The sequence below is a fragment of the Oncorhynchus clarkii genome, chromosome 25 (genome assembly GCF_045791955.1).
Source record: "Oncorhynchus clarkii lewisi isolate Uvic-CL-2024 chromosome 25, UVic_Ocla_1.0, whole genome shotgun sequence".
Taxonomy (NCBI): domain Eukaryota; kingdom Metazoa; phylum Chordata; class Actinopteri; order Salmoniformes; family Salmonidae; genus Oncorhynchus; species Oncorhynchus clarkii.
The window spans coordinates 10,529,164-10,541,535 of NC_092171.1; the positions used below are offsets into that span (position 1 = coordinate 10,529,164).

Below are 12,372 nucleotides of genomic sequence, written 5' to 3' on the forward strand. Positions count from 1 at the left end.
CACACACACACACACACACACACACACACACACACACACACACACACACATTCCCTAATGATAGACATATTGGAGTCATAGTGGACGGTGTGCTAGAGAATTTCGCTGGCCTCAGGCTGCAGGCTTTATATATGTTGGAGAGTGTCCGAGTGAGGACGAATGCCTTTTCACCCTCAGTCATCATTCTGTTTGATGTTATGAATAGGGAGAGAGAGAGGTGGAGAGAAAGAGAGACGGGGAGAGAGAGGAGGAGAGAGAGGGGGAGGGATAGGGACAGAGAGAGAGAGGGGGAGAGAAAGGGAGAGCGGGGGGAGAAAGAGAGATGGAGAGAGGGAGAGTCAGGCAGAGAGAGAGAGAGTGAGAGAAAGAGAAGTAGAGAGGAAGAGAGAGGGAGGGAGAGAGAGGGAGTGTTCTCAGCTCATTTTTATATCAGGCATATCATTTATTGCTGAGGGAATAGGATAGAATGGGTGGGTGTATGTGTGTGTGGGTGCGTGCGTGCGTGCATGTATGATGTGTGTGTTTTTGTTTGTTCATTTTGTTAATTTATTGCTGTGGTCAGGTCTGCAGGCTGTACGTTTGGTTAGGAGTCTACTGGTGAGGCCTGCCAGCCACTGAAAACCTCCCTCCCTCCATCCCTTTCTTTCTATCTGTCTCTCCCCCCTCTGTCTCTCCTTTTTCCCATTCTCTCCATTTCTTTCTCTGTGTCTCTAGTTTCTATCTTTCTCTGATCAACTTGGTTAATGAGTTTTGCCTTTGTCTTTCTTCTTCTGCTTAACCAAACAAGCAAACAAAGTCAGGCAGGAGAAAGACGTTTCTGTTTGTTCAGTTGGCTGTTTTATTCCTCTGAACAGAGAGCTTCAAAGTGCTCAAATATGTGTGTGTGTGTGTCTGTGTATGTGCATATAAGCTTCTGCATTGTTTGCTTTACTTACACTAGCATCAGAATCAACCTCAGCGTCTTTCAGCTCTACAGTCCTGTGCAGTGTCTAGATGTAGTGATAGGAATCCATATGAATTACTGAAATGACTGAAATCATTTAACTAACCAGCTCTTTCTTTATCTCTCTGCAGGATCCGTCCTTCTCCCTGCTCCTCCACGACAAGCTTCAGGTGCCCAACAGCTCGGGGCGGGCCTGGAATGAGCGTGACAGTCGCTGTGACGTGTGTTCCACCCACCTGACCCAGCTGAAACAGGAAGCAGTCCACATGGTGCTGACCATGGACCAATGGGACCTGTCCCCCAGCTCGCCCCCCACCCTGCCCAGCCACAGTGGCCCTCCACAGGGCCCCACAGCCCCATGGGACTGGGCCTACCTCCCATCAGCCGCAGCAGCCTACCCCCATCCCCGTCCAAACCCACACCACCCTACCATGCCTCCAACATCCTCTACTGCGTCCTTCTCCAGCCTCAGCCATGCTGCTTCCAACCCCAGCCCAGGTGCAGCTTCTGTGGGTCAAACATCCACCCATGCAGCCTCTTCTGCGCCGGCCCCGGCGTCCTCATCGCCGGCTCCATCCCCGGTGCACCAGGGAGGGCAACCCCGCCAAGGTTCCAAGCCCAGTTCCCTAGGAGTGGGCCTCGGGGTGGAGAGGAGGAATGGCTCCCCGGCACACTCCAATAAGGCCACCGGTGTCCCATCGGCCCAGCCGCCCAACAGCCCCGGTAGTAACGGGAACAATGCTGGGAGTGGAGCAGTGCTGAGTACAGCAGCACTGCAGGCTCACCAGTACATGTCTCGCACCAACGGAGGAGGAGTCACACTCTACCCCTACCAGGTATGCTATGTCTGTGCATGCTTGGGATTGGGTGCGAACGTGCGTGTGGGATGATAGACTTTCGGGAAATGCAAGAAGATGGGGGCGTTCCACGAATAGAGTGCATTTTGCATTTAAAAAAAAATCTTGTTATATTCCATGAAGTGCCCTTTAATATAGACCACGTGGAACATTTTATACATCTGAAGATGATTATTTATTTCATGTGATTAGTGATTCATTTACGTCTGTCCCTCATTTCAAGGTCAACCCTGTTACGTGAACTGAACTCTTGTTTTAATATGGTGAAACGATTCCTCTTAAAATTATTATTTCAAAATAAACTATGAACAGTCAAATCATAGTGTAAAAGCAGGTGAGAGGGTTCTATTCATTTTGTCCATTTTCTGGTGTTTTGTGGTGAAAAATGTAGTGCGTTCGAGCATAATATTTTCAACCCTGTTACCTATAGATAGATAGACTAGAAAATGTTTTAACAATGAAAAACAACTGAGAAGCTGGCATTCAATCATTCAATTGCCCATCCCTGTTGCACACAACAGTCTTCCATTCATCCCATCCACCAGCAGGCTCTCTCTATGTCAAACCGTCTGGTTTTACAGAGATTCAGCACGGGACTTCACTGGAAGTCTATGGCAAGAGCAGTTGAAACAACTGCTGGTTTTAATTGGCTGACCTCTCAGTCCATCACCGTCTAGCACAACCCTTAGAACCTCCTCCCTACATTGCGAACAGCGCAAGTGTACTAAACAAGGAAGTGGGTTTCGGAAATATCTGAAAGTACACGTCTCAGAAATTGTTTTCACACATAAACGTTAAATGCCCAAACTCAGAATCAATTGGGCTTTCCAAAAATAATATGGTCAGTGTAATAAAACATAGCATTTTGAATGGCAATTTCCGCCATTTTTCAAAGTCCCATCTAATAAAGTTGGAGCAGTCTCACTTCCTCTCCCACTTTGTAGCACAGTGTTACCAGGCTCTACGCGGCAGCATTTCGAGCCTGGGGAAAAGGTTACCATTCCCCCTGTCACAACAGCATTTATTGCTGATTTTTAGATGAAAGCCTCAACCCTGCTACGGTCCACCGTATTACTTTAATGGCACGTTATTGGCCCTTACTATAGTCAAGTTGAAGTTGAACCTGTGCTCTTTAGGACATAATGTAGAAATTTGGTGAAATTCATATAGTTTCCTTTGACCAAAAATGTACTCTGTTCATGGAACGAGACAGAAAAGAAATGGAAAAAGGGATACAAATAAAATAACGCCGGAATAGCATCCAAAACGTTTGTATCTGGAAACTGTGGAAAATGTGGAAATTTGATGTTCTGTGTCAGGCTTTGGAGGCCCATTTCAACAGGAATTGACCTTGTTTTTCAAAATGTCTCCCTCTATTTGTTGACCAAAGAGAGAGGAGGAACTGTGAGGTTGAACTGAGGTTATGTCTGTCCACTGTCCTCACTTGTCCTCTGAAATCCAGTCGCAGTCTGTGCCGAGTGTTGAGTCATGTACGGTGGATTAGATTCTATAATTGGCCCTGATGATGTGTATTAGCCATGGGGGTCAGACAAAGTGTACCTGTGTGTGTGTGTGTGTGTGTGTGTGTGTGTGCACGTGTGTATGTGCGCGTGTGTGCATGTGTGTGTGTGTGTGTGTGTGTGCGTGGGTGGGTGCATGCGTGTTTCTATGTGTGTGCGCGTGTGTGTGTGAGTGGAGGCTGTCCCCAGAGTGGTTAGAGTGGTAACTGGAAGGAAGGCGAGGACACCTCTTGGAACAAAGGCTTCTGGGAAAGGACAGCCTTGAGGCTCTTAACAAAAATTGTAATTGAAAGAGAGGGGGCGGTGGGGCGGATTAGGAAGAGAGATATAGTTGAAGTTGGAAGTTTACATACACCTTAGCCAAATACATTTAAACTCAGTTTTTCACAATTCCTGTAAAAAAGTAAAAATCCTAGTAAAAAGTCCCAATCTTAGGTCAGTTAGGATCACCACTTTATTTTAAGAATGTGAAATGTCAGAATAATAGTAGAGAGAATGATTTATTTCAGATTTAATTTCTTTCATCACATTCCCTGTGGGTCAGAAGTTTACATGCACTCAATTAGTATTTAGTAGCATTGCCTTTAAATGGTTTAACTTGGGTCAAACGTGTTGGGTAGCCTCCTCCTGACAGAGCTGGTGTAACTGAGTCAGGTTTGTAGGCCTCCTTGCTTGCTCGCACACACTTTTTCAGTTCTGCCCACAAATTTTCTATGGGATTGAGGCCAGAGCTTTGTGATGGCCACTCCAATACCTTGACTCTGTTGTCCTTAAGCCATTTTGCCACAACTTTGGAAGTATGCTTGGGGTCATTGTCCATTTGGAAGACCCATTTGCGACCAAGCTTTAACTTCCTGACTGATGCCTTGAGATGTTGCTTCAATATATCCACATAATTTTCCTCACTCATGATTCCATTTATTTTGTGAAGTGCACCAGTCCCTCCTGCAGCAAAGCACCCGACAACATGATGCTGCCACCCCCGTGCTTCACGTTTGGGACGGTGCTCTTCGGCTTGCAAGCCTCCCTCTTTTTCCTCCAAACATATGATGGTCATTATGGCCAAACAGTTATATTTTTGATTAATCAGATCAGAGGACATTTCTCGAAAAAGTATGATCTTTGTCCCCATGTGCAGTTGCAAACCGTAGTCTGGCTTTTTTATGGCTGTTTTGGAGCAGTGGCTTCTTCCTTGCTGAGCGGCCTTTCAGGTTATGTCGATACAGGACTCCATTTACTGTGGATACAGATACTTTTGTACCTGTTTCCTCCAGCATCTTCACAAGGTCCTTTGCTGTTGTTCTGGGATTGATTTGCACGTTTCACACCAAAGTACGTTCACCTCTTGGAGACCGAACACGTCTACTTTCTGTGCGGTATGACGGCTGCGTGGTCCCATGGTGTTTATACTTGCATACTATTGTTTGTACAGATGAACGTGGTACCTTCAGGCGTTTGGAAATTGCTCCCAAGGATGAACCAGACTTATGGAGGTGTACAATTTTCTTTCTGAGGTCTTGGCTGATTTCTTTTGATTTTCCCACAAAGAGGCACAGAGTTTGAAGGTAGGCCTTGAAATCCATCCACAGGTACACCTCCAATAGGTACATCTCCATCCACAGGCACACCTCCGCCTCCACCTCAAATGATGTCAATTGGCCTATCAAAAGCTTCTAAAGCCATGACATCATTTTCTGGAATTTTCTAAGCTGTTTAAAGGCACAGTCAACTTAGTGTTTGTAAACTTCTGACCCACTGGAATTGTGATACAGTGAATTATAAGTGAAATGATCTGTCTGTAAACAATTGTTGGAAAAATTACTTTCTAACCGACTTTCCAAAACTAAGAAATGTGTGGAGTGGTTGAAAAATGTGTTTTAATGACTCCAACCTAAGTGTATGTAAACTTCCGACTTCAACTGTAGAAGCAGAAGGAAGGAGAGAGGGCATGTGAGGGAGAGGGAGAGAGATATGCAGTGTAGTGTTAGTGCTTTATGTTCTGATTCTGTGTAATATAATTAATATCCTGGTAATGAGGACTCTAGGGAACTCTCCTGTCGCACCCCTGTTCCCCCTCATCTCCTTCCTCTCAACCCCCCCAACTCAGTCCCACACTTACATTTCTCTCCATCCCTCATCTCCCTATATATCTCTTTCGCTCTCATCTCCCCTGTTCCCCCTCTCTCTCGCTCTCATCTCCCCCTGTTCCCGCTCTCTCTCGCTCTCATCTCCCCTTGTTCCCCCTCTCTCTCGCTCTCATCTCCCCCTGTTCCCCCTCTCTCTCGCTCTCATCTCCCCCTGTTCCCCCTCTCTCTCGCTCTCATCTCCCCTTGTTCCCCCTCTCTCTCGCTCTCATCTCCCCTTGTTCCCCCTCTCTCTCGCTCACATCTCCCCTTGTTCCCCCTCTCTCTCGCTCTCATCTCCCCTTGTTCCCCCTCTCTCTCGCTCTCATCTCCCCTTGTTCCCCCCCTCTCTCGCTCTCATCTCCCCCTGTTCCCCCTCTCTCTCGCTCTCATCTCCCCTTGTTCCCCCTTTCTCTTGTCTCGTTTCTCCCTCTCTCTCTCCTGTTGTACACCCAGTGGTGTAAGGTACTTTTTGTGGGCTATCTGTACTTTACTTTACTATTTATATTTTTGACAATTTTACTTCACTACATTCCAAAAGAAAATAATGTACTTTTTACTCCATACATTTTCCCTGACACCTAAAAGTACTTACATTACATTTGGAATGCTTATCAGGACAGGAAAATGGTCAAATTCACAACCCTGGTCATCCCTACTGCCTCTGATCTGGTTGTCACACCCTGATCTGTTTCACCTGTCCTCGTTAATGCTTTGTTTGTAAATTATGTTGGAGTGTGCCCCTGGCTATCTGTAAATAATAATACAAATAATAAAAAATTGTGACATCTGGTTTGCTTAATAGGAATTTGAAATGATTTGTACTTTTTTATTTTAGTAAGTATACAGTAGCAATTACATTTACCTTTGATACTTAAGTATATTTAAACCAAATACTTTTAGACTTTTAATAAAGTAGTATTTTACTGGGTGACTTTTCACATTTACTTTAGTCATTTTCTATTAAGGTATCTTTACTTTGACTCAAGTATGATGTTTGAGTACTTTTTCCACCACTGCGTACACACGTAGCCCTTTTTCCAACACTGCGTACACACGTAACCCTTTTTCCACCACTGCGTACACACGTAACCCTTTTTCCAACACTGCGTACACACGTAGCCCTTTTTCCAACACTGCGTACACACATAGCCCTTTTTCCAACACTGCGTACACACGTAACCCTTTTTCCACCACTGCGTACACACGTAACCCTTTTTCCACCACTGCGTACACACGTAGCCCTTTTTCCAACACTGCGTACACACATAGCCCTTTTTCCAACACTGCGTACACACATAGCCCTTTTTCCACCACTGCGTACACACGTAGCCCTTTTTCCATCACTGCGTACACACGTAGCCCTTTTTCCATCACTGCGTACACACGTAGCCCTTTTTCCACCACTGCGTACACACGTAGCCCTTTTTCCAACACTGCCACATTCATTCCTTACACCCCTATTGCATCCTTCATTTCCTCCCTCCCTTCCCTCACTCATTTCAGCAACTCTCCATCCATCCCTCCTTTTCTCTCCTCCATCCCCCCTCAGCCCTGTCTCAAGGTCACCTCTCTGAAGCCTGCCTGGCACACTGCCCAGGGTGCTACTGGAAATACACTGTGTATGTGTGTGTGTGTGTGTGTACATGCGTGGGTGTCCGTGCAGGTGTAGAATAGAGGCAGGAGAAGATATAGGAGTCAATTTTCTTGCTGTTATTTTCTCATTTTCCTTGAGAGTGCTGAGAGGGCACAACGCCCAGTCAAAGAGACATCATTCACCCATTGTCTTCCCATTATACCGTAGTAGCGTATAGCTTAGACTGTAGCATAGCCCCATGATACGAAGAACATGCTTTAGCAGTGTCTAACTGCTGCTGTCTAATCAGGAAGGGTCCTGCTAGCGGTCAAGTGCTGGCACCCGATGGAGTAGCCACACGCACACAAACGCACGCATGTGCTTGCTTGCGTGTTTGTGTGTCTAGACGGAGAGGGAGCTAGGGAGAGGAAGGAAAGAGACAGAGAGGGAGCTAGGGAGAGGAAGAAAAGAGAAGGAGAGAGAGATCTGTAAAGAAATTGTTCCCTATATCAGGGGATGACATTTAAAGAGTGCTGATACAGCGATATGAAGTGAGCCTTCTGGCACAAAATGGCTGCCGAGCTTCATCCATCCAAGTGGGACAACATATTAGTGGTGAATCAGATGTCTTCCCCCCCATACCTTGTAAAGCACCTTAAGACCTACAGTCAGAAACACTATATGAATCACTATATCCATTCGTCTTATGAATATGTTCTATGCTTCTCACTGTTGATATCGAACATGGGTGGCCAACCAATGTTTCTATCAATAGACCTTTGTCAGGACTTAGGTTTGATCACACATTGCGGAGAATCCAAAATGTGCTGGAGTTTCTTTTCCAAACTGCAGCCTATAGTGTAGAATACATCTAGCATGGGTGGTAGTGTTGTGTAGGATGAATACCTTCTTTCAGGAAGCAGCATATGGAAACAGGCTGAGGAGGACTATTACAGTCATATGGTTTCATTTGAACCTCTCAGATGTATTGCATTCCATGACAGTGGTTAGGATGTACACAGGATGCCACAAACACATAGTCACAACACAATGGACATCCTTTTCAATGCAGTTTTATTCTCCAGATCTGGGTGACTATGTATGGGGCACATGGGTAAGCCTGTCTGAGAGCTGAAGTCTTGTGTTAGCTCCCAGAGCCTGTTAGGTGGTGCTGACTGTCAGAGTGGTGAGAAGTGGGCAGGGTGTGTTAGGCTTGAGTTAGTTAGAAGGACACACCCTGTAAACATGACACAACTCAACACAATGTTTATCAAACCATTATGATCTCCCCTCTCTCTGTCTCTCTCCCTCTCTCTCTCTCCCCTTCCTGTTTTTCTCTCAAGCCCCACCCATCTGTTGTCCGCATCTCCCTTCCATCTCAATGACTCCTCTGTGTCCTGTGTCTCAATCTGTTTTTCATTATTGTTTACTTTGGCCCTGCTCTGTTTCTCCTCCCCCTTTCTCTCTCCGTTTTGTCATCCCCCTTATGCTTTTCTCCTCCCTGCCCATTCACTTTCTTCTCTCTCTCTCTCTCACACACACACACACACACACACACACACACACACACACACACACACACACACACACACACACACACACACACACACACACACACACACACACACACTTGTAAACACAGACAATCTTAAAGACAAAGACAATCAAAAGTTAAAGTGAAGGTAATATTTGAAGACTTTATGTTGTTAATGATTGCTTATGGGTACCTTCATGTGTGTGTAAAATATTACTGTTCTCATATTTTACCAACATTTCTGAAAATGTATGTATAGCTTGGAATGAAGCCCTTAATTTCTTCGTTCCATCAATCAGATTTACAACAGATGTCCAGGGGCAGGGATATGGGGATAGGGGCGAGGGGTTGATTTGAGACTAGTCCTCCTGGAGCATCAAGCAGTAAATACACACTGTGCCTCTGTTTTATAAGGGGAGAAATAGACTGATTTACCTCTCACTATAAACACACAACACACACACACACACACACACACACACACACACACACACACACACGCACACACACACGCACACACACACACACACACACACTATTCTTCTGATTTACGTACCATTGTACGGTAGTGCTGGCAGGTTATAAAGAAGCATAATTAATAATCCATATCTGTATTTCAAGGCTGTACGTGCCAAATCTATAAACACACACACACACACACACACACACACACACACACACACACACACACACACACACACACACACACACACACACACACTGCGACAAGCATAAACATTACATAAAAATGCATGGAGGGGGAGCCAAGGACACCCAGGGTGGCCGTTGAGTTGCACGCTGTGTGTGTGTGTGTGTGTGTGTGTGTGTGTGTGTGTGTGCGTGTGTTTGTGTGTGTGTGCGTGCATGTGTGTGTGTGAGTGAGGTAATTGAGGTCTGTCCTTGGTGTGTAGCTTGAGGTGTTGCAGCTAGCTAGGGATAGCCACAGCTAGCCATGTCACGAACGTCGTCTTGGAAATGACCGGACCAAGGTGCAACGTGGTGAGCGTACATGTTCCTTTATTTTTTAATGTCGCCAACAAAACAATAAACAACAAAAACGAACGTGAAGCTTGCTAGGGCTATACAGGCCACTAACAAAGACACCTACCCACAAAATCCAAAAGGAAAAAAGGCTGCCTAAGTATGATTCCCAATCAGAGACAACGATAGACAGCTGTCCCTGATTGAGAACCATAACTGGCCAAAACATAGAAACACAGAACATAGAGTTTCCCACCCGAGTCACACCCTGACCAACCAAACATAGAGAATAAAAAGATCTCTACGGTCAGGGCGTGACAGTACCCCCCCCCCCCCTCCCCAAAGTTGCGGACACCAAAAGGTAGGGTGTGGGTGGGCATCTACCACGGTGGCGGCTCCGGTGCGGGACCCAGACCCCGCAGACGCACAGGAGACACAGTGCGCATAGCCGGCGCAGGATATCCTGGGCCGAAGAGACGCACTGGAGGCCAGGCGCGCTGAGCCGGCACCATCCATCCTGGCTTGATGCTTACTCTAGCCCGTCCAATGCGGTGAGCTGGAATGTAGCGCACCGGGCTGTGAACACGCACTGGAGACACCATGTGCTTTACCGCATAACACAGTGCCTGACCAGTACCACTCTCCTTGCCGTGAGCACGGGGAGTTAGCTCCGCCAACCTCTCCATGTGCCTCCCCCCCATTTTTTGGGGGGGGGGAGTTGCCTCCCGGTCTTCCTTGCCAGCCTTGACCCTATGTAACACTGGTCCCCTTGACTAGCTGTTTCCGCCCTCCTCGCTGTTTCCACCTGCTCCCACGGCAGGTGATCCTTTCCAGCCAGGATCTCCTCCCACGTCCAGGATCCTTTTCCCTACAGAATGTCTTCCCATGTCCACTCTGTCTGCTCCTCCCGGCCACGCTGCTGGGTCCGTTTGTGGTGGGTAGTTCTGTCACGAACGTCGTCTTGGAAATGACCGGACCAAGGTGCAACGTGGTGAGCGTACATGTTCCTTTATTTTTTAATGTCGCCAACAAAACAATAAACAACAAAAACGAACGTGAAGCTTGCTAGGGCTATACAGGCCACTAACAAAGACACCTACCCACAACACAGAACATAGAGTTTCCCACTGAGTCACACCCTAACCAGCCAAACATGGAGAATAAAAAGATCTCTACGGTCAGTCCGTGACAAGCCAAGTAGACAGGGGTCCACAGTGCAACTGATATTCAGTCTGTCAACATAGAAATGTGTAGCTGCCATCTTAGTTACAGTCTTTTTCATGTGACACAGTGTCTTCTATATAAAAGGGGAACACACTCTACCCTACAAGTGAAATAGGCAGGATGGAAAGAGAGAGAGAGAGAGAGAGAGAGAGAGAGAGAGAACAGAGTATTGTGTTTCTCAGTCTTATCTGGTGATCAGTTAATAAGCTCCTGTCTGAGAGAGATCAGAATACATCCAGGACTTTTAATCTTGCCGTTCACTGGGCCATCTGGGTCGGCAGAAGGGCATGGAAGGGCACAGTTAAGGTGTGTGTGCGTATCCGTGTGCATGTGTGTGTGCATGTGTGTGCGTGCATCCGTGCGTGAAGGACATTGTTAAGGTCAATTTGATCAACACAATCAAGAGGAATAATCAGATCTCTATCACATCTGGCTCAGAGGGAGATGGAGGGAGGAGATGTCGAGAGAGGGAGAGGATAGAGCTAGAGAGAGAGAGAGGGGAGGATAGAGCTAGAGAGAGAGAGAGAGAGGGAGAGGATAAAAATAGAGAGAGAGAGAGAGGGGAGGATAGAGCGAACGAGAAGAGGAAGAGGCAGAGAGAAAGAGACAGAGAGACATACAGAGTGTGAGAGAGAGATATAGAGAGAGAGAGTGTGTGAGAGAAATAAATAGAGAGAGAGAGAGAGTGTGAGAGAGAGAGAGATAAATAGAGTGTGTGTGAGAGAGAGAGAGAGAGAGAGAGAGAGAGAGAAAGAGAGATAGAGAGAGAGACATAGTGAGTGTGAGAGCGATAGAGAGAGAGACATAGAGAGTGTGAGGGAGAGAGAGAGAGAAAGAGAGAGAGAGAGAGAGAGACATGGAGAGTGTGTGAGAGAGAGAGGCAGAGTTGTGTGCCAGTGCTTACTGCTCTGTGGTATGGAGTTGACAGATGGTGAAGGGTGGCAGGCAGGTCTCCCTCTGGTCTGACTGGCACTGTGCCACTAGTGGGAGGAAAACATGTTATTTCCTCTCCTAAAACCCAACTGAGAAGTGTACTTCCTCCTGACTTCTGTTCACACGTCCGTCTGTTGCACTTCCAGTCACACGACATGTGTGACCACCTCTCTCCCATGTCCATGTCCCTCCCTCTCTCTTTTGTGTTATTATTGTTGTATAACGGCTAACTCTCTGTGTGTGTGTGTGTGTGTGTGTGTGTGTGTGTGTGTGTGTGTGTGTGTGTGTGTGTGTGTGTGTGTGTGTGTGTGTGTGTGCGTGCGTGCGTGTATAGATCTCCCAGATGATATCTGATGAGTGTCGAGAGGGTGTGACGGAGGCAGTTCTGAACCGCTACAACGCTGATCGCCCCTCGTCCTCGCAGGCCCCTCCCACTATGCAGGTTACCACGGCAGCACCAACCACCACCTCTGCTGCCGCATCCTTCTTCGCCAGGTAAGAAAAAAGCGGTACACCTTTATACAGTATAAACGCACAGACAGACAGCTGGACACACACACAGATGGACGAACAGACACGCTGACACATGTCTGCAGTGTGCCTCAGCCCTTTGAGGAACGAGAAGTGTGTGTGTTTGTGTGTGTGTCTGTGTTTGTGAGGCCTTGTAACCAGCTCTATATT

General features: G+C 46.8%; 1 protein-coding gene across 1 annotated transcript in view; it reads left to right on the forward strand.

Annotated features, from left to right (window-relative positions):
- LOC139384025 (kinesin-like protein KIF26B) overlaps nt 1-12,372 on the forward strand; it is a 172,533-nt gene that overhangs the window by 67,632 nt on the left and 92,529 nt on the right. Inside the window, exons 3-4 of the mRNA XM_071128655.1 lie at nt 1,075-1,779; nt 12,026-12,186. Of these exons, the coding sequence (XP_070984756.1) occupies nt 1,075-1,779; nt 12,026-12,186 (866 nt within the window). The remainder of the gene's footprint in view (nt 1-1,074; nt 1,780-12,025; nt 12,187-12,372) is intronic.